At 38.0% G+C, this 27,948-nt stretch overlaps 1 protein-coding gene across 2 annotated transcripts; it reads right to left on the reverse strand.

Moving 5' to 3' along the window:
• On the reverse strand, positions 1–27,948 carry CFAP300 (cilia and flagella associated protein 300). Of its 2 annotated transcripts, NM_001046598.2 has the most exons (7): positions 27,826–27,948; positions 27,543–27,624; positions 15,557–15,632; positions 12,716–12,882; positions 8,962–9,134; positions 1,732–1,798; positions 1–671 (listed from the first exon to the last, which is right to left on the reverse strand). In NM_001046598.2, exons 1-7 carry the CDS (start codon positions 27,933–27,935, stop codon positions 543–545), a joined length of 804 nt encoding a protein of 267 aa, NP_001040063.1. In that variant the 5' UTR covers positions 27,936–27,948; the 3' UTR covers positions 1–542. The 2 variants fall into 2 exon arrangements, with proteins under 2 accessions (NP_001040063.1, XP_005215800.2); XM_005215743.5 differs by lacking the exon at positions 1,732–1,798.

Genomic DNA, 27,948 nt, shown 5'->3' on the forward strand with positions numbered 1-27,948 from the left:
TTATGCTCAGAACATTTTTATTTATTGAGAATTTAAGTGGGACAAATGAAACACAGGAATTGTTATGCTTTTCACAGTTCCAGAAACAAATCTTCATGCGATGAAGAAACATAATTAAATGAAACTTAAATTTTAAAAGCTAACGATTCACTTTAATGATTCATGGTTAGACATGTTTAGTTTTCTCCCACAATTTCAATCCAGAATTAATTGGCTTCTAAAATAAAATACATGGAATACTGAAGACTCACTTGAAACTTAATGCAACAAATATGAACAAGATTTTTAGTTCTTTGTGACTTTCTGTAAAAATTCCATAACTGTATTGGTGTAGATTACAATAGAGATAAAATCTGGTTCCTGTGTTGGTATTCTACAAAAATTTAAAGAAAGGCATCTTGGTATTTGTTTTCTTCTGCTCTGCACAGGTTCTTTACATTTTACTTGAATTAACTTGCAGGGTAAATGTTTATCTGTAAATCAGTGTTAAAATAAAAAATTGGTAAAGCAAAAACAGTAAGTATAGATAACCTGAAAAAATATTAAGACACTTCCCCCATGCCATAACAGTGGTATAAAACATGAACATGACGCTTGATAGGATCCACAATAAAGTAAGAGAATGTCTGTTCATGACTCTTTGTTGAAGGGTAGCACACACCAACCGAATCCTGAAAAAGATAAACTTTTTAAATATACAGCTACATTTAAATAATAATCAATACATTTAGCTATTATGTATTTTCTATTAAAATATCATGAAGCACATATCAAATCTTTAACAATAAGTTGGACAGCACAGTCTACTATGCCAACAACACATATATACTATGCACACATGCATACTTGACCTTAAGGAATTTATAATCCAGAGGAAACTCTATCTTTTAAAAAAGTGCTAATATAGAAAAAATAGTTTTGTATTTTTCTTCTATCTTTGCTTTTGTTAGAACATAGTCTGTACATACTATTTGGGCTGGGACTATGTTTCTTTTGTTTAACCCTGGACCCTAGCCCAGCACAGTAGCTGATACACAGTAGGAATTTTAAAAATAATTATTCAGTGATTGAATAGTTACAAACTGCTTCATATGTATAATAATATTTTGTGCAATGCTAAAATTCAAGTATCAGATTCTGTGATACAAAAACATTTATGTCATTCTTACTTATTTGTCCTATAAATTATGGTTTGACAAGTTTAAGGAACTGTGTTCTACCTCATCTGAGCTACAGATTTAGCTCTAAAAGAAGTAACTATTATTAGGCATGGATAACAGAAAAGCTGGGGGGAAAAGTTCATCCCGTTCTCCAAATACAGCATAGCTCATCAACTTTTAAGAGAAAACTATTAAGTTTATGTTAACTATGTTCTGTGCATACATGTATGAAGTAAAAAAATAAAAGTGTTAAGTTGTTCAGTCACGTCCAGCTCTTTGGAAGACCCCGTGGACTGTAGCCCACCAAGCTCCTCTGCCCATGGAATTCTCCTGGCAAGAATACTGGAGTAGGTAGCCATTCCCTTCTCTAAGAGATCTTCCCACTCCAGGGACTGAACCTGGGTCTCCTGCATTGCAGGCTTATTCTTTACTGCCTTAGCCACCAAGGAAGTGTATACACGGATATGTTCTATTAACCATGTCTCTCCTAGTTGCTAACTCCAGTTACAACAATCCTTTTAATAACAAGTAATTAAATTGATTGGCTGCAAATTTCCCCCTCAACACTTACATATGCTGTAACTTTAAAAATAGAAGAGGTAATTTGTATTTTCTTGGTTTGAGGATTCTTCCGAACACTAAAATAGGGGGGAAAAGGGAACATTTTAAAATTCAGCAAACACTAGCATAATATATTTAAGATACTGATCTCTTTTAGTACTTGGGTGTCCTCGTTCACATATAACATGGAAATATAAAATATCTAATTAAGTAGTTTGAAAAGGACGGCATCTGTGGTTTCAGCAAGGTTGACTGAATTGAAATTGCAGAAAATGGAATTTTTCAGTTAGAGGGTTTGAGGTCAGTTTGAGACTCAGATGATAAAAGCAGTCTCAGGCCAGAGAGAATTACTGACAAACAAGAATAGGTTAAAGTTAGACTTAATGGTAAACAGCTTAAAGGGGTAGATAAAAGCATACTAAAGACTTAAATAGCCTGAACATAAATTCCAGTTCTGTCACCAATTTGTTATTCTACTTTAAGCAAGATTAACCTTTCTGAACATTAGTTTCCTCATATGTGAACTCATGATATGGTTCCTTTTAGGATTATATGAGAATTAGGTGGAATAATATCTATGAAAACTATTTGTTAAATCATGTATTGCTAAATTAAAACCACTTTCTCTCCTAGCTCTTTCACTTATTCTCCCCACAAAAGATAATCTTTAGTAACACATAGTGCGGAAGCAAACTGAGGATTGGGGAAATAAATGACTTAAAATATATATAAATAAATACACATTAAATTTATAATGCTTTACAATCTGCAAAAAACCTTTTTATACTTTACTTCACATAAAGATCACACAACTCAGTGAGGTAGGCATCATTCTGCCCATTTAATAGACAATAGAACTAGAGAAGTTAAATGATATATTTAAGACATTCCAACTAAAAGTGGCATTTCTGGAAATAGAATGTAGGTGATAAGGAGTCCAGTTTTCTTTCTCTACATTTCACCTGTTTATCTATACTTACGCTATAAATTCATATGCATCAAAGGTATTGTTCATGTGTTATGTGTGTAGTTTAAATTTAAAGGAAGGGAACCCTCTTCACTTTGTCAGGTGAGATTACTGCTTTCCCTTCACTATGTATGTAAAAAAAATGGGGGCAAAGAGAGACGAGCAGGAAGAAGGGGGACTCTGGGGGAGGGTATGCACGTACATGTGTGTTTGAGCTTGGGTACCTGTTGGAGGTGGCCCACACGGACCATTTCAGGGTTTAGGGTTCAAGATTCTTAGGGAGTTTTCATCTCAAAAACATTTCACTAAGATTTAAACCCAGGAATCATGCAATTATATTGATTTCTATCTATTTCTGTAACATGAGTTGAGGTCATCTTCTTTCATTTCTTTTTTTTTTTTCTTCTTTTTTCTTTTTTTTTTCCTTTCATTTCTAATGCCTAAGATACACTGCTTGACAGTTGGAGACTACATTTAAAACTTCTTGCTTATCATAGGGAAGACTATAACCACTACATATAAAACATTTATATATACCTATATGAGCACCCAGATTAAAATACAGAACCTATCTATAGTTATATCTAATTTTAAATCTTGATTTGGAGGTGGTTATTTGGGTATAAACATATATAAAAATTCACTGAGCTTATGTGTACTACGATTTGTTGAGATTACTGTATGCAAATTACTCCTTAGTTTAAAAAAGTCTAAAAAAAAAGAACCCTTGTAAATGTTTGTGCTTATCAGATGAACTCGGAGGAAAATTTAGTATTTGATACTACCTATATAATCACTTAACACCTACAAACACGTACCATAGATGTCTTACTTTTATAAAGAAACTGCATTGGTACATTATTAGAAGTTGGTTCTTAATAGATATAAATATTATTCCACTTTACTACCTCTGATCCTGTATTACTGTTACTTTAAAATATCTCTAAGACAATTTGTCTAATTTTTTATAAATCAAGCAAACTACAGTATTATCTGTCTTATATCTCATAAGAAAAAAAGAAAAGGAAATGTAAAGTGATATTCATTTGTGCCCTGGGGTGTTCTACTAACAATTGCATTGTATCAGATTTTTAGCACTCACTAAGTCACTCTCCAAAAACTGGTTCCAAATCGGGAAAGGAGTACATCAAGGTTGTATATTGTCACTCTGCTTATTTAACTTATATACAGAGTATATCATGAGAAACGCTGGGCTGGATGAATCACAAGCTGGGATCAAGATTGCTGGGGGAAATATCAATAACCTCAGATATGTAGATGACACCACCCTTATGGCAGAAAGTGAAGAACTAAAGAGCCTCTTGATAAAAGTGAAAGAGGAGAGTGAAAAAGTTGGCTTAAAGCTCAATGGTGTGATCACTCATCTAGAGTCAGACATCCTGGAATGTGAAGTCAAGTGGGCGTTAGAAAGCATCACTACAAACAAAGCTAGTGGAGGTGATGGAATTCCAGTTGACCTATTTCAAATCCTGAAAGATGATGTTGTGAAAGCACTGCACTCAATATGCCAGCAAATTTGGAAAACTCAGCAGTGGCCACAGGACTGGAAAAGGTCAGTTTTCATTCCAATGCCAAAGAATGCTCAAACTACCGCACACGCTAGTAAAGTAATGCTCAAAATTCTCCAAGCCAGCCTTCAGCAATACGTGAACCGTGAACTGCCAGATGTTCAAGCTGGTTTTAGAAAAGGCAGAGGAACCAGAGATCAAATTGCCAACATCCGCTGGATCATGGAAAAAGCAAGAGAGTTCCAGAAAAACATCTATTTCTGCTTTCTTGACTATGCCAAAGCCTTTGACTGTGTGGATCACAATAAACTGTGGAAAATTCTGAAAGAGATGGGAATACCAGACCACCTGACCTGCCTCTTGAGAAATTTGTATGCAGGTCAGGAAGCAACAGTTAGAACTGGACATGGAACAACAGACTGGTTCCAAATAGGAAAAGGAGTACATCAAGGCTGTATATTGTCACCCTATTTATTTAACTTATATGCAGAGTACATCATGAGAAACGCTGGACTGGAAGAAACACAAGCTGGAATCAAGATTGCCGGGAGAAATATCAATAACCTCAGATATGCAGATGACACCACCCTTATGGCAGAAAGTGAAGAGGAACTCAAAAGCCTCTTGATGAAAGTGAAAGAGAGTGAAAAAGTTGGCTTAAAGCCCAACATTCAGAAAACTAAAATCATGGCATCTGGTCCCATCACTTAATGGCAAATAGATGGGAAAACAGTGGAAAGTGTCAGACTTTAATTTTTTGGAGCTCCAAAATCACTGCAGATGGTGACTGCAGCCATGAAATTAAAAGATGCTTACTCCTTGGAAGGAAAGTTATGACCAACCTAGACAGCATATTAAAAAGCAGAGACATTACTTTGCCAACAAAGGTCTGTCTAGTCAAGGCTATGGTTTTTCCAGTGGTCATGTATGGATGTGAGAGTTGGACTATAAAGAAAGCTGAGCACAGAATTGATGCTTTTGAAGTGTGGTGCTGGAGAAGACTCTTGAGAGTCCCTTGGACTGCAAGGAGATCCAACCAGTCCATCCTAAAGGAGATCAGCCCTGGGTGTTCATTGGAAGGACTGATGTTGAAGCTGAAACTCTTAAAACTCTGGTGACCTGACGGGAAGAACTGACTCATTTGTACAGACCCTGATGCTGGGAAAGATTGAAGGTGGGAGGAGAAGGGGACAACAGAGGATGAGATGGTTGGATGGCATCACCAACTGGATGGACATGGGTTTGGGTACACTCCAGGAGTTGGTGAGTGACAGGGAAGCCTGGTGTGCTGCAGTCCACGGGGTTGCAAACAGTCAGATCTGACTGAGCAACTGGACTGAACTGAAGTCACTCTCCAGGTACCATGGTTTTTAAGGATATTGGAACATAATTTCCACATAGTTCTTTTAAAAAATATGATTAGGGAATTCCCTCATGATCCAGTGGTTAAAAATTGGTGCTTTCACTGCTAGGGCTCCTTGTTGGATCCTTGGCTAGGGAACTAAGCTCCTGCAACCCTCATAGCACAGCCAAAAAAAAAAAATTGGATGTTAACAGTATGATTATATTAATGGTTTAGAAATAAAATAATATGACTGATTTCTTATCAATATCATTTGTGCTAATTTCTAAGGATTTGTCCCATATTGATTCTAAATGTCATGGTGTACAGACCATTCTAGCTAACTCTGCTCATTTTAAGAAACAATAATCCTATTGCTTAATAAGCATCAGAAGGCCATAATCTAAGCTGCTGCTGCTGCTGCTAAGTCGCTTCAGTCGTGTCCGACTCTATGAGACCCCATAGATGGCAGTCCACCAGGCTCCCCCGTCCCTGGGATTCTCCAGGCAAGAACACTGGAGTGGGTTGCCATTTCCTTCTCCAATGCATGAAAGTGAAAAGTGAAAGTGAAGTCGGTCAGTCGTGTCTGACTCTTAGCGACCCCATGGAGTGCAGCCCCCCAGGCTCCTCTGTCCATGGGATTTTCCAGGAAAGAGTATTGCGTGGAGTGCCATTGCCTTCTCTTAAACCAGTTCAAATCATAAATCTGCGGGAGATATATAGTTTGGGAACCTCTCCAAAAAATCTGACAAGAGTGTGTTTAATGTCTAAAATAGTAAAGACAGAGGCACTGTTAGTGCGTATAGAATTATTTCTAAGACATTTTCGAAATGTAATGAAACAATTGATCATTTAGTCTGATAAAATGATTCTAAAGTATTGCCTATGTGATTTAAAGAAGCCATAATCCTTGAAAATAAGGCATTTCCTAAAACATTTAAGATGTCTATTATAGGATTTATATTAATAATTGTGGATGAGGGATAAAATACCTTAGGAATGTTTTTATCCTTTTGTTTGAGCTGCTGCTGCTGCTGCAAAGTCGCTTCAGTCGTGTCAGACTCTGTGCGACCCCATGGACTGCAGCCTACCAGGCTCCTCCATCCATGGGATTTTCCAGGCAAGAGTACTGGAGTGGGCTGCCATGAGCTACAGACCTCTAAAATCAGGCTCTGTAATGTGCCCCCAATATCTACTGATACAAACATATGGGATCAACTTCTTTGCTAAAATTACATGGTAACAATGTTTACCTGCAAGGGCAGGTTAGATACTGTAAGGTAGCCACTGCATGTATAATTAGAAAGAGAGCAGATATTTTTCTAAAGCAGGTAAAAACACCCAAATTTCAAGTAAAGGAACAGAAAAAAATATTCTTGGTTAAACTTGTACAAATGACACGACTAGATATGTGGCTCAGAATTCTGAGAAATTACTGACGATACTTCACGTCCCACCTGTGCTTTCTCTCTTCTATATCCCTTGATAACGGCTATGTTGAACCACACTATATCTTTATCTTAACCAAGATGTTTATTCTCATCATAATTTTCTACTGAAGTTGCGTTGAGAAGATGTCTTTTCCTCATTCACCAAAGAAACTCATAAGCATGCTTAAACTTGGATCATTGAGAGAAATATTTAATGGTTCTCAAAGAAAAGTAATGCTCTAACTGGCTAGTCTTCTCAGTCACCCCAGAACAACAGACTTGGGGTGCATCGCCCCTGAATTGGGAACAGACTGCCCTCCTCTTTGCTGGCCCTTGTGGACTCCATTCCATCAAGAAATTCTTGACCACTTGTACCCACACTGACAATGTCTTCCTTTGAAATTCTGAGGTTTTTATTACAGTATAAAGAGCTATAAACATTTGCCTATACATAACTGAACATTGGATTATATAAAAAATACTTATAAAATATTTTAAGCAATTACTTTATTATTATTTCCTATGTTAACTTGTAATTTCCTTGAGGTCAGAGACCACCTGATGATGCCTCTTGCACTCCTGAGTGCCTCCTGATGACTCCTCAGTGCCTGCCAGGGTTCCGTGCCCAATATTAACACTTGCTGGTGGCCTAATCAAGTGAGTCCATGGATACAGTTCCTATTCTTTGTATACGATGTCATGAATTTTGGCTACTCATTTTATGAGTGACCATAACTCTGAGTCATACATTTCTTAGCACCCTCAAACACAGAAGAGAATCACAAGAATTCAGGCAAGAGAATGTGGGAAAAAACTGTAGTTTCTGTGATGTTTAGGTTCTGAAGTTGTTTCAAGTATCTCTAACAGAACCTCTTCCTCCACGGCACATGGCAGTGAGGAATTCCACAGGTTCCTGTGGCTGGTGAGGGACAGCACACTGTGGCGTGTGTGTGTCTGGGGTATGCTGAGGAGTATCTAGTGGGAGTGCTAGAAGTCGTCTAAATTTTCATGGACTGCGAACGATAAGAATATGTTTGATGTAGGTATGTGCATCTTGCTTCTGAAATTGTTTCTGTAATTTCTCTTCTAATAATCTTTATGAATTGACACAATAACTGTTTCATAAAAATCAGAAACAGATTATAGAAATATTTTTGTTTTTAAAACTGTATCAGAAATAAACTCAGGAGAGTAACTGAAGCATGCAGTTTGTTGTTCAGCTGTATGACACGTGTAATGGTATGAGAATCAAGGTGTTGAGGATAGTCAAGTAGTAAGAGTCTAATAGGAAGCTAGTTCTACTGTTTGCCTATTAAAGTAAAAATCTGTAAACAAACTCTGGGAACCTTTGCTTTTACTTTTTCCTATCCTGTTTGCCTATTAACATGATCCAATATCTTCATCATTGAAAAACCCAACCATAGAATGTTCACTCAAATTAAAATAAATCAAAGTTCTTATCCTCACGTGATCTTCAAAAAGAAAAAAAAGCCCTAGTCCAATACCAAAAACAAAACTAGGATTGATTTTGAAAAGATAAACACCTTGGTGAAATTCTTCCCCCTTCCTTAGAACAAAGGTAATTTTTTTACTATTATTTATTAGTAATAGTCAAGCAAATTCAAACATCCTGAGGGATCTCATGTCTCCTTGAGATTTAAAAGGAGGCCTGGGGGGAAAAGGGAGACCTGGAAGACAGCAGTTGCCAGTAAGGGATAGAGTGAGTGACAGGCCTGGCTGAGGAAAGGTCAAGAGGCAGAAGACAGAACTGAGGACCAAAACAGGGTCAGGGAGATGAAATGTTCTAGTTTGGAAGTGAAGAAGGAGGCTCTGAGGAGAGAGCCAGAGAAGTGCTATTTTTGTTCACTTTGGTTATTAATAGATCCACAAATGGAGGCTGGGTAATCTCACCAGAGTTAAACAATTTCCTCTGCTCTTCAGAGATTTACATATTGTAACACAGCAACATTACCTCACTAGATCCTTATAGATAAGCTTTGTTGTTTCCAGATATGGATTAATTACATCTTCATATTGACAAAGGGCTCCACCAAGGCAAAGATGTTTGAAAAGACAAAACAGGAACTCTTCTCTCTCTGGTTGGCTGAATACTTCATATTTTTCTGAGTCTTCCACTAGCAAAACCTATATAAGATGATAAAATTCATCTTAATGTAACATAATTCGAGGTTCTAATTTTTATGCTTTCAAAAGTTTCAATATATATGTTTAAAAGTGATTTTAGAACTATTTTAAGAACCAATCCCAAGGCCATGGAGAAGAAGATCTGTAAGACCTGTGCTTATTTTCCCTCCATTAGGTAATAACACTCAGTGAAAGGAATAAATCTAAACACAAGCCTTCTCTTCTGTTGCTTTGTTCTAGTTTAATCTTTAGTACTTTCGTGCTACTGCAATTTTAGTCTTGAGTCACTGTGAATCTCATTTGGAAACAATGGGAGTATAAATAAACGGAGAAACTTCTCCATCATAATCTTTGCTTCTACCAAGAAACTAAACAAAATTGTTCATTTTCTAAGCCCTCTCATGGTGTTTGGATTACTACTTTCCTTATGCCTGCAGTTACTCCATTTTGAACTATTCTGGTAGCTGGAGCCTCATAATCACCTCTCTCTTTTTTTCCTGCTCTTCTCTAATAATATCACCTTACACATCACCAACTTACATGGACTCTTGCTCCTTGAGCCCTTGCTACCTCTTTCGGAAAACAGTTTGGCTAGCTCTGATGTGGAGGATTTTCTTACACCATTGTGAATTACAGACAGTTGCTTAATTTGTTGACTGCAGTGGACACAAACAGGTGATGAATGTATACTACAAAATATATTCCTTTTTATTGAATTGCTTATACACCACTTACTTGAAAAAAAGAATGTGAACTAAGCTAACAATAAAATATAGATACACTAAGATAAAAATAATAAGAAACAAAAGAATGTAACCAAGACATAAATTGGGAAGAGAAAAAAAATACACAGAAGGAACTCCAGATGGAGAAAAGCTATAAAAATTGTGTGTAACACTTAATACTGCCATACAGGTAAAGGAGGGACACATGAGTCATATAACAATCACAGTCTAGCAGTAAGAAGCACATTTTTATTAGGAAAATTGATTAAACGTAATCATTTTATTTACCTTAATCTCAAATGAAAATCACTTCAAGGTCATTACATAAAGAGGCATTTAAAAGTAATAAACTTTATGGTACTGTCTGTATATAATTTACTTATAATGACTTGATGAAAGCCAAAGTATATAGAGTAAAAGACAGGTGAGGGCTTCCCCGATGGCTCAGTGGTGAAGAATCCACCTGCCAATGCAGGAGACACGAATTTGATCCCTGGTCTGGGATGGTCCCACGTGCTGCAGAGCAACTAAGCCCGTGCGCCACATCTACTGAGTCTGTGTTCTAGAGCCCAGGAGCCACAGCCACAACTAGCCGCTGCAAATACTGAGGCCCACAGCCTAGAAGCCGCGTTCCACCTCGAGAGAAAGCCTACATACTGCACCCAGAGAGTAGCCCTGCTTGCTGCAAGTAGAGAAAAGCCCACCCTGCAACGAAGATGCAGCACAGCTATAAAAAAAATTATTAATAATAATAAAAAAAGATAGTTGAGAGGAAGTGGGCCACAGTTTATTATTCTGTGTGCCACATGTAACACTTGCACTTCTCCCCTCCGTCTCTTTCTCCCTCTCGATAAGGAAATGTTGTGATACTGAAACCCAGGTTTGCAGCTGCTTAAAGTTCTGGCCCTTAAAGAACAGTTCATACATTTCTAACACAAGGACTCTCATATACTGAACTGATTAGGCTGTGCAATTAAAAGATTGCAATAGAAAAATTTTGTAGTGAATGTTAAAACAATAATGCTTTATGTCTGATCTCCCTGTTCACATACAGATCTGTTCAGCTGTGTAGCCCTCCAAGAGTAGATATGCGATAGTTAATGAGTCCAACTTCTGAGCCCCAGTCAGGAAGGATACTATGATCAGTTCTTACCTGAGAGCTGGCCTACAGAATCTGTATTGCTACACAGTGGGAGGGACCTTTCCAGTTCAGGCTAAAGCTAGAAGCTATTTTGGCACCCGACTCCAGTACTCTTGCCTGGAAAATCTCATGGACGGAGGAACCTGGTAGGCTGCAGTCCATGGGGTCACTAAGAGTCGGACATGACTGAGTGACTTCACTTTCATGCATTGGAGAAGGAAATGGCAACCCACTCCAGTGTTATTGCCTGGAGAATCCCAGGGACAGGGGAGCCTGGTGGGCTGCCATCTATGGGGTCGCGCAGAGTCAGACACGACTGAAGCGACTTAGCAGCAGCAGCATTTATATATATTTTTTTAGCCAGAAAGCAACAAAGTTCAATAAAGCCTTCTCTGTTGCCACAGAATGGCAAAGAACACAAGAGCAAAACATAGAGGCAAGCAGCAAAAAACATGGAGCCCCAATACTTCCTGAATAGAGGCGCTATTCACCGCAATAAATAAAACAGGCAGCAAAAGGTGGTTTTGCAGAGTATTCTGTTGAAAACTAAACCCTTTAAAAAAGTCCATTGCTGAGGCTCTCTCTATAGAGGTGAGGGCATAGGAGTGAGAGTTCTTTTAGGTACTGTTCTAGTGAAGATCAATATACAGACTGGTGGGATGCCCTCTGGTCTCCTTCGGATAAGCTTTCTGTGTCCAGAATGGTATACGAGTGGTTTCCCTAGTTCATTTTTATCTGGATTTGTAATATATTAGATTTGTACATCTCTCTTAATGTAGAGTAATAATAATAGTAATTAGTAGTAGTAGTTAATATTATTGAAAGATTACTAAGTGCTGGGCATTGTACAAAGCATTTTAAATGCATTATCTAACAAAATTCTTACATTATTCTGATTTCATATAAGAAACTGAAGCTTAGAGAGGTTAAATATGACCAGGATTAAGTGGCACAGCCTGAATTGGAACCTACATCTATTTGATAGCCCTAAATTTTTACCACCTTTAAATAATAATAATTCATTTCAACAGGATTTCATAAAATGCTTTCTCAACTCACTTTCTCAACAATTTTAGGAAGAGAGTAGAATGGGCATTTTAATTTCCATAGTGTATAGATAAGACCTTGAGGCTCAAGATACAGAATGACTTGCCTAAGGTTATTATTTTCTTATAAATAAATCAGGAATTAGGTGAATAATCCATGTCTTCTGATGTCAAGTTTAGTACACCTCTCATTAAAACAAAAATTAGCTTGGTTAATCAAATAGCTTTTTGATCTCAGCAATGAGACTGACAGATTATTTCACTCCAGGGATGTTTTTAAATACTCATTTCATATGTTAATGGAAAATTTGAAAGAAAAATAGTCATCAATTTAATAGGTCAGTGTTTCTTGAGCTCAGGGTTTACTGACATTATGGGCCAGATAACTTTGTTTTGGGGACTGTCCTGTGCATTGTTTGATGTTTAACATCATCCCTGGTCTCTACCCGTTAGATATCAGTAAAACCCCACTGAGAACTAATGAAATATACAAATGAACAAGTTGATAAGAAAAGTGCCATTCAATAAGACACCTACGTGCAATGATTATTACTGATCATTATTCATTGATAAGAGGTATTTTATGGGTTTTAGGCAGGCACAAGTTTTTGACATTAAGCATTTCCTGAGATGAAATTCTATCGTGAAAATTTTAAATTCTGTACTTACTTTTCGTAACTCATCAGAAATAAGGAAGGGATCACAAAAAGAATCTAGACATTTAACAATATATCCATTGTCTCGTACAATAGCTTCATCATATAACCGATTAAAAAATGACATTGAAAGCTGTGTGCAAGGAACGTTTATAGCTTCAATTTTTTTCACTTCAGTTCCTGAATAAAGAGATATAAAATTAATGTAGTATTCTCAATTACTTCCAAAATAAATATCACTATGCAGAGATTCTAAGAATTAACAAAAAATGACATATGTTTTGATATATTTAAAAGACACATTAGTTTAGGGGTTTTATTAAATTCTTATTTTGCAGGTTATTTTTATTATTAAAATTTATAACAAAATTTCATCATTTCAGGCCTAGATGAAGAATATGTAAATTAGAAAATATCAGTACTTGAAAATGAAATACATTTATTGAGTAGTAGGAGGTTCTTAGAACACTTTTAATGAATGATATCAGAACTACCTGTAAAAACATAGAAATTGCTTCATATGATTTTGGATTTGTATTATGTTTAATGCTTTATAATTCATAATACAAAAATTTTAATTAATGTAACAAGTGTGTTTCTAAAGTCATTGAGGGTGTTTTGAAAATATTTCTCTCCGTTAAAAAATTTCCTCCTCTGATCTCACTGACATTGTTTATTACAAAAAAAGTTTTCTCCAAGCCAAGGTAAATTTTGAACCAGGTCCTACTCAAGTTATTACAAGTATGGAATTAGAGAAATTTGAAATCTTTTGTTCTAATCTGGTATTCTATTTTTCTCTTTCAGCTCTAGTTCTTCCCCCTTCCAAACCTGCACTCCCTCCCTGACATTTCCAGAATGTGTCTTTCAGGAATGTATTTTCTGTTGGTAGAGGTTCTATTAAGTGATAGAAAGATATAAAGATTAAGGTGAATATTTTTATTATTGCCTCAGTGAATCACTCAGTCAGTTTCTCTCTTTTGCGCACCTACATATAAACACGCACTCACTCAGATATAAAGGGATGGGGCTCTCCTTGTGCAAAGTTCTAGGAAGACTGCAGAGAGACGTAGTATGTCCTCTCCCCAATACTTTTGCTGGATCTCTGATCTGAGAAGCAGTTTGAGCTTGAGAAGAGTAATATTGGTGATTATTTGCAATTCCTCCCTCTTGTCCACCCAGAGTCCTGGCTAGGCACTATTGCTCTCGTTCTGATCCTGAGCTGGGCTAGTGTGGAGGAAAGAAGACTGTCTGGAGCCAAGAACTTGTGTGTGAGTCATTCAGCTGTGTCTGACTCTTTGTGACCCCATGGACACAAGGCTTCCCCGGTGGCTCAGATGGTAAAAAACTGGGTTTACCTCAGTTATTTCAAAAGCTATGCTGCTAAGAAAAGCTCCTTTTGTTTCAGAGGCAAAATTCTCTGGGGGATTAAAGTGAAAAGAAGATCCTGGAAAGTGATAAAGTAGGTCTGAGCAATATTGGAAAACCAAAGAACAAGAGCAGTATAAAACCAAACAATCTTTGAGCATGAGTTGGTGGCCAGAGGATGAAGGACTGATACTGGGCAACTTGCCACTTTAATAAAAGTGCCACTTTAATACCCTGGATCTGATGTGGGGAGTGGCAGGAGGGTATGGATGGTGAGAGAATGTAATTAAATTCAAACCACTTAGTCTGAGACACAGAAATAGCATTTGCTATGGACTGAATTGTGTCCCTCCAAAACTCATAATGTTAAAACCCTGTCCCCAAAAGTGATGGTACTCTGAGATGGAGCCTTTGGAGAAAGTAATGAGGTCATGGTGGGTTAGGAGGACCTCAACATATGAAGTTTGAAGGGACACAATTCAGTCCATAGGCTTCTGCCCTTGTCCCCCCTCCCAAATTTATTTTATCCCGACAACCTCAAAAGTCTCAATTCATTCCGGCATCAGCCAAAAAGTTTAAAGTCCAAAGTGCCATCTAAATATCATCTAAATCAGATATGGATGAGACTTGAGGTATAATTTGTCCTGAGGCAAAATTCCGCTCCAGCTATGAACCTGTGAGATGAGACGTTACAGGCTTCCAGAATACAATGGTGAAACAGGCATAGGACAGACATTTGTAGTCCAAAAGGGAGAAATAGCGAAGAAGAAAGAGGTGATGGTCCCAAGCCAGTCTAAAACTTGACAAGGCAAATTTCATTAGACTTGAAGCCTCAAGAATAATCCTCTCTGGTCCAATGCTCTGCCTGCCAGACCTACTGGATGGGGGGTGGCCCCGTGTTTCTCCCTCTGAGGGAGTGTGTCACTGAAACTGAGGGGTGGCCCTGATGATCTCTGAATTGCCTTCTCAGTCCTTCTTCTCTTTGCTTGCAGCCATGGGCCGCCTCAAATAAGATTTCACCCAAGCACCCTCGTGTTAGTGGACTCTTACCTGACCCTCTTCCCTTGGGTGGAATTGACCACTCCCCTCCTTTTGCTCCCATTGCTATGGGATATACCAGCGATATATTACTGCACGTATTTTCAAACATATCAATGAGTTCTTTGAGTACAGGTTTTCTCTTATTCTAATTTCTCTTATTTCTCATTCCCTGCATCTGTCAGAGTCCATGGATGGTGCACAATAAATACTTTCCAAATGAATGTAAAGAGAGAAAAACTGCTCTTCTGTGCTAGGCCAGGACATGTATAGTGGACCCTTGCAGGGAAGATGTATGGCAGGCCTGGCACAGACAGTTATCTTGACCTTGATGTTATCAAATGTGAGTCACTATTCATAATTTGTATTTTAATATTGAAAATTCCTGAAATGAAATTTTGTTATAATAGTAAAATAGTAATATGAAGAGATGAAAATAAATTTTGTTTACCTAATGTAAGCCACTCTCCAGAAGATTCTGAAAGTAATTTCAAATTGGGAATAACATTTGGATCTTTGAAAAAGGCCTAAAATACAAATTTGAGGGGAACAAAGTTAGTTACATTATTATCCACAAGAATAAGAATTAACTTCTAAAATAACTATAGTAGAATCTTATTTAAGTTGGGGAAGGGTAATCTTTAATTGTTAAAATATCTAAGTAATTAATGTGTCATAAAGAAATGAAGTTTTGTTACCTTCACTTTAGAACAGTATTAACAATAATGTCCAAGTAGCTACCTTTGGAACTTAATAAATAGAAAGTTATGATTTATAGTGAAAAGTAGGAAGTTAAATAATGTTTGGAAATTTTGTTTTCTTTTAACCTCATTCTCTCAATTAACTGACTTAGTAATCATTACTCCCACTCTCCCTACCTCCCAAATCTAAAAAGTGAAAGTGAAAGTTGCTTAGTCATGTCCAACTCTTTGTGACCCATAGTCTGTCCATGGAATATTCCCAACAAGAATACTGGAGTGGGTAGCCATTGGCTTCCCTGGTGGCTCAGACAATAAAAAATCTGCCTGCAATGCAGGACACTAGGATTTGATCCTGGTGTCAGGAGAAAGGAATGGCTACCTACTCCAGTATTCTTGCTTGGAGAATTCCATGGACAGAGGAGCCTGGCAAGCTACACAGTTCATGTGGTCACAAAGAGTTGGACTTGACTGAGAGACTAAATCTAAATCTAAATGTAATTGTCACACATTACACAGAAAAGTGACAGATTTTGCTTTTTAAAAATGAAAACTTTCTGTATAGCAAAAGAAGGAAAAGTAGCCATGAGTTTTATTTTTAGGCACTAGCAGCTGACTCTGGGCAAAAAGATCTGAAGAGACACTTATTACAAGTATCTCAGGCAGTCCACATAATTTTCAGGAGATATAGAGAATCAGGCTAAGGCACTGGGAATAATACAGAATCATATGTAGAGCAGCCCTGATGAGGAAACAGTCTCCATTGCTACAGCCTCGCCAAGCACTAAAAAATGCTATCATGATCCCTTCCTCACCAAGGCCACTGCTGTGCCAGGACTGCCCTGCCTGAAAGCTGGATGCCTCAGCCAACCAACCCTTAGGGTTCTGTGTACAGAATCTTTCCTTAAGTTGCTCACTTTCTTTTTTGTAGCAAATTTATTTATTTTAATTGGAGGCTAATTACTTTACAATATTGTAGCGGTTTTGCCATACACTGACATGAATCCACCACGGGTGTACATGTGTTCCCCATCCTGAACCCCCCTCCCACCTCCCTCAGTTGCTCACTTTCGAAAAACTGGTTTTGTACTGATGAGTCCTTAGTAACACTAGATCCTAGGTTTGCACTGAGTGCAAAAATAGGCAAGTATTACAAAATGAAGTAAACCGTCAACAAAATGAAAAGGCAACCCACTGAAAGGGAGAAGATATTTGCAAGTCATACACCTGATAAGGGGTTAATCCAAACTATATAAGGAACTCAGTTCAAATAACTAAAACTCATAACTCAATAACAAAAAAACTAAAAATATGATTTAAAAAATGGGCAGAGAGTCTGAATAGACATTTTTCCAAATAAGACATGAAAAGATGCCCAACACTAATCATCAGGGAAATGCAAATCAACCCACAATGAGGTATCACTTCACATCTATTGGAAATGCTATCAACAGTAAGACAAGAAATAACTAGCATTAGCAAAGATGTGAAGAAAAGGGAATCCTCATGCACTGCTGGTGGGGATGTGAATTGATGCAGCCATTACGGAGAACAGTATGGAGGTTCCTCAAAACACAAGAAGTAGAATTAACATATTACCCAGCAACTCTATTTCTGAGTATTTATTCAAAGAATATGAAAGCTCTAATTCAAAAAACTATATGCACTCTATGTTGACTGGAGCATTATTTACCAAGAATCAAGATACGGAAACAACCTAAATAACTTACATGTCCATATATGGATGGATGGATAAAGCAGCTGTGTTTTTATATATGATGGAATATCAGTCATAAAAAGATTGAAATCTTGCCATTTGTGACTACGCAGAAGGACCTTGAAGCTATTACACTAAATTAGTGTAATAAGTCAGACAGAGAAAGACAAATACTCTATGGTTTCACTTATATGTGGAATCTAAAAAACAGAATAAATGAACAAACCAAACCAAGCAAGTGAGCTTCCCAGATGGCTCATTGGTAAAGAATCAGCCTGCAATGCAGGAGACATAGGAGACAGGGGTTCAATCCCTAGGTCAGGAAAATACCCTAGAGGAGGAAATGGCAACCCACTCCAGTGTTCTTGCCTAGAATATCCATGGACAGAGGAGCCTGGTGGGTTACAGACCAAAGGGGCACAAAGAGTCTGACACGACTGAGTGAGTGAATACAAACCAAACCAACAGATACAGAGAACACATTGGTTGTTGCCACAGAGAAGGGTTGCGAGGTAGATGAAATGGGTGGAGGAGGTCAACAGGTACAAATTTCCCATTATAAGATAAGTTAGTTATAGGGTATGTAATGAATAGCACAGTGACTATAATTAATGTATTGCATATTTGAAAGTTGCTAAGTGAATAAATCTTAAAAGTTCTCATCACAAGAAAAAAGAAATGTAACTCTGCATGGTGACAAAAGATAATTAGCCTTACTACGGTGACCATTTTGCAGTATGTGAATTGCAGTATATTATACACCTGAAACTAGTATCATATGTCAGTTATGCACGATCAGTCACTCAGTTGTGTCTGACTTTTTGTGACCCCATGGACTGTAGCCCTCCAGGCTCCTCTGTTCATGGACTTTTCCAGCAAAGAATACTGGAGCATGTTGCTATTTCCTTCTCCAGGGGATCTTCCTGACCCACAGATCGAATGCATGTCTCTTGAATCTCCTGCCTTGGGAGGCAGATTCTTTACCACTGAGCCACCTGGGAAGCCCATGATAATTATACCTAAAAAAAAAAAAAAAAAAAAAAGCAAATGTTTTGGATTCTGCTTTGGACTTCCTAAAAAATGAAGGGTGAAAATTACTCCAAATCACATGTATGTTCAAAAAATATTGGGCAGTCAGAAAACATAATGATGCCCAGGATGAGCAATAAAAGAAAAACAACAGATTGGTAAGAAATATTTGCAACAAATATGATTTTAAAGAGAGGGAGACTGATATCCCTACTGGCTTAAAAAAGCCCAACATTTATGATAAGAAAAACTGTCAACCCGATTTAAACACAGCCAAAAGATAACAAAAAGCCATGTAAAAACATACAAATAGCCAACAAACTTATGAAAAGATGCTCAACTTTAAGAGCAGTGAGAAAAACAAAAACAAAAGCCAGAAGATATCATTTTTACCCACTATATTGGCAAGATTTAAAAAGACTAGTAACTTTTGGTAGGAGTACCAGAAAATATGCACTCTTACATACTGCTGGTAGAAGTGTGAATCTTTATAACTTTATATCCAGGGAGAATAGGATATTATCTTTAACATTAAAAACATGTAACTTATGACCCAACAAATTCAACTTTTGGGTATGTTATACAAAAATTAAACCATCAGTAGGTAAAATTTATGTACACGGAATTTTTTAATAGTATTATCTGTAGTGTTAATACCTGAAAATTTCAATGCCCATCAGTAGATTGATTGAATAAAATGGCTGAACAATAATAAAATAAAACGGCTGAATACATCTACACCAGATGGCATGCAGTTATTGAAAAGAAAGTAACAGAATAGAATGTAAGCTCCAGAAGCTTGTTTTTCTTATTCACTGTTATATTGCCAGGACCTGGCATATAGCAGTTACTCAATTTACTGTTTTGACTTTGGAAGAAAGCTGTTAAGTATTTTGAGTAAAAAGAGTAGTTTAAGAGTAATATATATGAAAAAACCAAAAATCTTTACACAAACATAAAGAAAAGTATGGAACAATATATACCAAACCGTTGCCAATAGTCACCTAAGAAGTGATAGTTGTAGGCTTGTGGGAAGAGATGGGTTGAGAGGGTTGGATTAGATTGGGGTATTAGATTGTTGACTCTGTGAATTATTCTTTGCTGTTCAGATTGTTTCAATAAACATTTATCTTATTGCGACACTTTCTTTAAGCTATTTCTCTATTTTCTTAAGTAGTTTCTTGAAAGAGGAGTCTATCTTGTTTCACTTCTCTGTCTTCCAGTTATTCTTCTATATCTGGCTCCTGCTCCTAACACTCAACTGAAAGTATCCTAATTCCCAAAATCAAATGGACATAGTCCCGCCCTCATAGAATCAACAGACTGAAAGGAGAGATGTTAAGATATTAATGTAGCATGAATGTTATGAAAAAATACAGGGTGCTAATATTGAAGTATATAGTAAGCAGACAGACTCTAACAGCTGTGGGATGAAAGGTTAATGCAGAAAGAACATTTAGGTTCAGATCTAAAAGCTGAGTAGGAGTCAGCTGGAAAAAAGGTATACTGGTAAATGCTTAATAACTGAAACCCCTTCCTCCCCACAAAGCCCTGATTTGTAGCATTTGATGATTTCCAGGGTGGATTTCAAATTGCCAACAGTTTAACAGCCAGCAAAGATTCCTGAACATTTAGCAGTTGAGCTGTCCTGAGCTGGTTCCAGCATGACACTGAAAAGACTATCTTTTTAAGGTGAAGAAAATGGTGAGTTTAAAATCTTTAAGGTGAGAATGGAGGGGACATCCCATTGAAGAAAAATAATGCGGTTCATGGGACTTCTCTGGCAGTCCAGTCATTAGCCGAGCAGTGCTGCCCAAAAAAAAAAAAAAAAAGTAACAAGGTTCAGTGTGACCAGAGTCGAGGGGCCAATGGGTCTGATGAAGTTGGGGAGTTAAACTGAACTTTGGAGGTCAAAAGTCAAAAATTTTTTATCTTAATCTCACACTACTCTAGATTGATCAGTATTTTGAGCTAAGGACAGTTGGAAGACAATGAAGAGATTTAAACAAAGGAAAGATGTGATTAGAGTCATATTTTTAAAAGCTCATTCCTTCTGTGGTATGGAGAATGAAGTGAGGGGCTGTAAAGAGACTGGTTAAGAGAGACGGGACGGTACTGCTGTCATCCAGGAAGGTCTGATGTTCACATGTCAAAATGATAGCAAGTGGGGAGGGAGAGAAGTGGATGGAGTCCATGAATATTTAGAAGAAAGGGACAATAGGAGAAGGAGGACTCAAAGATGACTCCCCAAATTTTTGCATGAAAAATCACGCAGAATGAATGTCATTTAATGAGAGACAACAGTGGAGAGGACCAGGTATGTGGGTGAAGATTAGTACAACATTCAGCAAGTACTCATGAATGATGTCTACATTATGCCAAGCAAGACAAAGTCCCTGGTCCCATGGTGTTTACATTCAAATGGTGGAAATTAAAGACAAACACCTTACAGGTATCATATATGTCTAACTACAAAAAAAATCTTACTCAGAAAAAAGGAAGTTACCTTATAACTTTAAAAAGCCAAATAAGGAGTGTTTGTGCAACTATTTTAATTCATATAACACACATTTTAAAAAGACATGTAAGCTGGAATCAATCCCAATTAATACTGGTTTTGAATGCTTTTTAGAAGACTTCTGAAAGAATCAGCAGAAGGGGAAATTTAATTCAGATTTAGTAATTATACCTGGGGGGAATCCATTTACATTTTAAATGTCACTATGAATGGAAGTAGGTTAAGTGGCCTGCGGTGAATTGGCCTGGAGCCAATGGAAATAAGTCTTCATAAAAGGCCCAGTGATAACAAAGATACTGATATAAATGCAGGAGGAGAAGGGGAACAACAGAGGACAAGATGGTTGGATGGTATCACCAACTCGATGAACATGAGTTTGAGCAAGCTCCAGGAGGTGGTGATGGACAGGGAAGCCTGGCATGCTGCAGTCCATGGGGTCACAGAGTTGGACACGACTGGGCAGCTGAACAACAACAATAACAAAAGGCCCCTCAAATACAGCAATAGTTGTTAAGGAAATCATAATTATACACCTGAAGAATGAATTTTCTTAAAAAAACACAAGAACAGCCTGCCTTAATATGTACAAATGTTATTTTGGGTTTGTTATAGAATTTCCAGTGAGGCATTAGGGATTCTCTGAATCTCGGATAGCTTTAAGAAAGCTGACATGTTTTGGAATTTTTTATTCCCAACTAGGAGTGATAACAAAGATACTGATATAAACAGTATGAACATGTATGAAAAGGCAATGAACCATGAACAGTATGAAAGGCAAAAAGATAGGATACTGAAAGATAAACTCCCCAGGTTGGTAGGTATCCAATATGCTACTGGAGAAGAGTGAAGAAATACCTCTAGAAAGAAGGAAAGGATGGAGCCAAAGCAAAAATAACACCCAGTTGTGGATATGACTGGTGATAGAAGTAAAGTTTGATGCTGTAAAGAGCAATATTGCATAGGAACCTGCAAGGTTAGATCCATGAACCAAGGCAAATGGGAAGTGGTTAAACAGGAGATGGCAAGAGAGAACATCGACATTTTAGGAATTAGTGAACTAAAATGAACTGGAATGGGGAAATTTAACTCAGATGACCATTATATCTACTACTGTGGGCAAGAATCCCTTAGAAGAAATGTAGTAGCCATCATAGTCAACAAGAGTCTGAAATGCAGTACTTGGATGCAATCTCAAAAACGACAGAAGGACCTCTGTTCATTTCCCAGGCAAACCATTCAATATCACAGTAATCCAAGTCTATGCCTCAACCAGTAATGCTGAAGAAGCTGAAGTTGAACGGTTCTACGAAGACCTACAAGACCTTCTAACACCTACAAGACCTACAAGACCTAACTAACACCCAAAGATGTCCTTTTCATTTAGGGGACTGGACTGCAAAAGTAGGATGTCAAGAAAAATGTGGAGTAACAGGCAAATTTGGCCTTGGAGTGAAGAATGAAGCAGGGCAAAGGCTAATAGAGTTTTGCCAAAAGAACGTACTGGTCATAGCAAACACCTTCTTCCATCAACACAAGAGAAGACTCTACACATGGACATCACCAGATGGTCAACACCAAAATCAGATTGATTATATTCTTTGCAGCCAAACATGCAGAAGCTCTATACAGTCAGCAAAAACAAGACCGAGAGTTGACTGTGGCTCAGATCATGAACTCCTTATTGCCAAATTCAGACTTAAAATGAAAAAAGTAGGGAAAACCACTAGACCATTCAGGTATGACCTAAATCAAATCCCTTATGATTATACAGTGGAAGTGAAAAATAGATTCAAGGGATTAGATCTGATAGACAGAGTGCCTGAAGAACTATGACGGAGGTTTGTGACACTGTACAGGAGGAAGGGATCAAGACCATCCCCAAGAAAAAGAAATACAAAAAGGCAAAATGGTTGTCTGAGGAAGCCTTACTCTTCTGTGAAAAGAAGAGAAGTGAAAGGCAAAGGAAAAAAGGAAAGATATACCCATTTGAATGTAGAGTTCCAAAGAATAGCAAGGAGAGATAAGAAAGGCTTCCTCTCCTTCCTTAAGGAATCTCAATTTTATTTGAAACAGCAATGTGCTCAGCTAAACGTCTACGATTCCTAGCAATCTCTGTGGCAAGTGATCCTGAGATATATGCAGAGTCTGGTCATGAGATATAAGCAGAAGCTATGTGCAGACCTTCAGGAAGCTCTGTCAACTGAGGAGCTCCCTTGCAGTAAATTTGGAGGGTTCCTGTCATCTCTAATCCATGGTGAGAATGCCAGCATTATATTCTAAGCACAGAGCTCTCTTGAGACTCAGTGAGATCTTATATTCAACTATCTAGGATACCGCCACTTGGATACACCTCAAATTTAGGGTGCCTGAAACTGAAATCATTTTCGTTATTTATTCTTTTCCATTTTCTATACATTTAAATCTTCCACTCTAGTCAACCAAATAAAAAACTCGGTCATCCTCCATTTCATCCTTTGCCTGTCAGTTATCTATCAGTCCTTGAGTACTACCTGTCTCATAAACATCTCTTCAGGCAATCTCAGTGCTTCTGTCTTAATTCAGGGCACCACCATATATGGTCTGGAAGATAAGTTTCCAATTTAGTCTGTTTCCAGACTCAGTTCTAACAATCCACCCCCTATACTTCTGCCAGGTGATCTCATTACTTTAAATTTTACTGTTTTGCTGAAAACCTTTCAGCAGATCTTCAGCTACATAAAGACCAAACTCCTTTGCATGGCACAGGAAGTTTTAAAAAGTATTGTCCTACCCACGTGTTTAACAATACCCCACTCTGCATACCTGACAAATTCCTATTCATCTTTCAGGCCAGAGTTCAAGTGCCCTGTCTTTTGGAAGGGCACTTTTTTAACCTTTTTTAAGGTTAACTTTTTTAACCTTTTTAATCCTTGGATTAAAAACCTTTTTAAACCGTCCTTTAACCACCTCAGTCAAAAATGACCACTTTCTCTTTTGTGCCACCGCAGTACCTTGTGCATTTTATATTATACAGCTTCTCATTCTACAATGCACTTTTTGGTCTGTTTCCCTCTTTAACTGTGTCCTGCTCATCTGTACAGACTAAGGAACTAAAGAAATATTTGCTGGATGAATATTTCCTTCTTTCCATCCACTTACTACCTGACAAACTTTTGAAACCTAATTTGTCTCTAAATTTTAAGGGAAAATTCAAAATCTGGAATCCTACTTTAAGCAGCACTCTTTGCTCAGTTATGCGTTTTGTAGTCAAAATGACATGGAAGTTGGAGCCAAAAGGTCTAGGCTTTGCTATTTGCTGGGCAAGCTTGCACAAATTATTTAGCCATTCTGAGTTTCAGTTTCCTCATCTGTAAGCTGCTGCTGCTAAGTCGCTTCAGTTGTGTCTGACTCTGTGCGACCCCGTAGATGGCAGCCCACCAGCCTCCCCCTTCCCTGGGATTCTCCAGGCAAGAACACTGGAGTGGGTTGCCTTTTCCTTCTCCAATGCATGAAAGTGAAAAGTGAGACTGAAGTGGCTCAGTCATGTCTGACTCTTAGCGACCCCATGGACTGCAGCCCACCAGGCTCCTCTGTCCATGGGATTTTCCAGGTAAGAGTACTGGAGTGGGGTGCCATTGCCTAAAGTGGGGGCCAAAACACCAAATCTACCAGATTGTTGTAAAGATTAGTGATAAATGGATAAAAAGTGCTGAAAGCTAAATCTGGCACATAGAAGTCATTACTGCTTTGGCAAAACATTTTGCAAACTAGTATATAAATGTTAGTAACAATAACAGCACTTACGAGCCAGGCATTTTGCTAAATATTTTTATATTTCATTCAATCTTCATAATAATCTCAATATATATTCAGCATTATTTTCATTTTCAGAAAGTACTTAAGTGTTAAGCACTGTGACAATTTTGTAGGAAAGCAAAGGTTGAAGAACCTTAAATAACTTGCCCAATGTCATACAGCCAGTAAGCAGCAGAGTTGGACAGACAGCTATCCAGAGGTCAAATGAAGGAAGGATCCGGCTTTTGTAGTGTCTTAAGCATGTACAGTTTTAGGGGTTCTAAGAATATACAAGGTCTTCCCTTGGGGCTCAGCTAGCAAAAACTCTGCCTGCAATGCGGGAGACCTAGGTTTGATCCCTGGGTGGGGAAGATCCCCTGGACAAGGGAAAGGCTACTCACTGTTGTGGCCTGGAGAATTCCATGGGTCCATGGGGTTGCAAAGAGTCAGACGACTGAGCGACCTTCACTAAGAACACAAAACATTTAATTTTTAAAAATTCCAAAAACATATGACCATGTGAGTATGCTGCTGGAGTTCCTTGGAAGGGGATTCTGTGTGATGAGCTTGAGCTGGTGAGGGGCCTCAAGATTCAGTAGCTTCAGGGTAAATCCCCTTCTGGAGGCCATGCTCTCAGCCACAATGCTTTATCTCCTCCAAATTAGTTGCATGAGTAAAATTAATGATTGTATGAATATACTTCTTTATATTAAAATATGAGAATACTGCCTACTCACCAGAAAAAAAATTAGGATAAACATGAAGATATTGAAAATTAGTTTGAAAAAACTGCCCATTACAGAAATTTATTGTGCTTTATGGATTAATATTGATTCTGTTGAAGATCTCTGTATCTACTGAACAAACCAAATTAATTCTACACTCTATGAAATTTTTTTGATACCAATGCCCCTCCATTGAGTGATCTTTTTCCTTGTGCCTAGGGCACCTTATACAGCCTCCAATATAGCAATTATTTTGTCTTGTAGAGAATTTTCTACACTTCTAGCTTCCAAACCTATACACATGACTTACAAGCTGGGATCAGATCTCTTTTTGTCTTTTTAACACCTCCCACCAAGGATACAGTAAGTATTCGAAAAATATTTGTTGAATAAATGACATATATTAAAATTTTTACAGCACTCTAAAATTCAGTTAATTAAAATCCTGATGATCTTAAAAAAAAATTCATTTGAGAGCCAGTCCTGGCATAAATGAAACACATCAAAAACTATAAAAATCTAGCTGAATGAGAAATGTCATTAATATTATAATCAGTAGCATATTATATTAACATTATAACAATCTGAGGTAAAGAGAAATAGACTTTAAATAATCTACCCTCATTTTAGAGCTGAATAGTATTCCCTCAGCCCCCTGCCCAAAATTCACATCCTTGGGGCCTTGGAAAGTGACCTTAGTTGTAAACAGGGTTGTTGTGGATATAATTAGTTAAAATGAGATTATACTGGAATAAGGTGGGCCCTTAATTCAATATGGGTGGTATTCTTATAAAAGAAGCGACACAGCTAGGAGGGAGAGAAGGAAGGACAGCTAAGGGACTTTGACAGGAGTAGAGATTCACGTTTTGGAGCTGCAAGCCAAAGAATGCCAAGGATTGCTCGCAAACCATGAGAAGCTAGGAAAAAGATGAGGAAGGATTCCTCTCTACAGATTTCAGGGAGAGCAAAAACCTGTTAAGCACTTGCTTTTGGATCTCCACCCTCCAAAACGGTAAGACAATACGTTTCTCTTGTTTTAAGCCACCCAGTTTGTGGTACTTCCCTACAGCATCCCTTGAAAACTAATCCACCCTCAGAGTAAATATTTTGGTTTGTTAATTAGATTAATATTTTGTTCACTGCACTATCACTCTGTATGAGATGATCTGATTTTTTAAATTTATTGGCAGTCCTGCCAGGAGTCCGTAAGATCCTTGAAAGCCAGGCTCCTGTCTTCTTCTTTCTGGCATCCCCACTGCTTGACAGAATTTCTAGCACACGGTAGGCCCTGAGGAAGTGTTTATGAATGAGTGAATAAACTATGCCAACTATACACTACAGTCAATGCCTGAGAACATGAACGGCAAAGATAATATCACAAACAATAAAAGTAGTTTTCCATTTAACTGAGGACTAAAAAACCCCTAGGATTTTAAATAACGTGAATGAAATACAGTGAACACAGCAGAATCTGTACTTTGAAATACTTTTTCCCCCTTTCAAGGCAGCCACCTCTACCAGCTAAAGATTTATTTCAATAACTTAGTCACTGCTTAAAACTTTTTCTGGAATTCTTCATGTGGAACTGCTAATAGAGCCTCTTCTCACAGGGTAGATTTAATTTTGAGAAACTACCAAAAGTAATTTGAAGCTAAGCCTAGTGGATAAAGCCGGTGATAAAGCTGGATAAGATTTAAAAATGAGGTATGCCTACTAAAAAAGAGACCGATTTTCCAGGGAGAGACTAACTTTCCAAAATTGAAAAGTTCTTTATGGCGGCATACTGAAGAGCTAATTTATGGTGATGGAAAACATAAAAGTTCCTGTGAAACAATCGATTGAACCGTTTTATTATTCTCAAACTTCAAGAAAACGTCGTCACAGAATAATGCCGTGTTCACCAGAATCTATGCCAAAGTAGAAAAAAAAAGTAACATCAGCAGTGGTTCAAGGAACGCTCCAACTTCCATACCAACCGTAACGAAATCATCCTTGCGATAAGCCTGAAACGTCTGGTCAAACCCGAACGCCTGCGCCTCGATTCTACCCAGCATAGACCTGGGGCAAAGAGAAGGACGGTCAGCTAGGGGTGGTACCCTCTGGGCAGCACATTCATCCGTCCCACCCACGGAGCCCGCCCTTCTTGAGGGTAACGCTGCCTCCGGGTTTCACTCAGGACTGGGCCGCCTCGACGCCCGATCCGCGCCTCCACAGCCGAGAAGGCCAAGGGGCATAAAGAAGAGCCCCTCGGCCTCTCACCACTGGCGTAGCCGGCTGGTAGTCTGTGGGGTGCTAAGAGACTGGAAGGTTTTCTGAGGCAGGAATCTGAAGCTGTAGACGCCCAAATCACCCGGCTCCCCGGCCGCCATCTTGGTCCTCTCT

The sequence above is a fragment of the Bos taurus genome, chromosome 15, assembly GCF_002263795.3.
Source record: "Bos taurus isolate L1 Dominette 01449 registration number 42190680 breed Hereford chromosome 15, ARS-UCD2.0, whole genome shotgun sequence".
NCBI classification, from domain to species: domain Eukaryota; kingdom Metazoa; phylum Chordata; class Mammalia; order Artiodactyla; family Bovidae; genus Bos; species Bos taurus.

What these genes read in the sequence shown, in the direction of transcription:
- CFAP300 (XM_005215743.5), bottom strand. Translation starts at nt 27,935, where the DNA reads ATGGCGGCCGGGGAGCCGGGTGATTTGGGCGTCTACAGCTTCAGATTC. An exon ending in GCAAGGATGATTTCGTTACG is followed by an intron (nt 15,633 to 27,542) that starts GTTGGTATGGAA and finishes TTTGTATTTTAG; the next exon opens with GCCTTTTTCAAAGATCCAAA. An exon ending in TGGAGAGTGGCTTACATTAG is followed by an intron (nt 12,883 to 15,556) that starts GTAAACAAAATT and finishes CTCTTTATTCAG; the next exon opens with GAACTGAAGTGAAAAAAATT.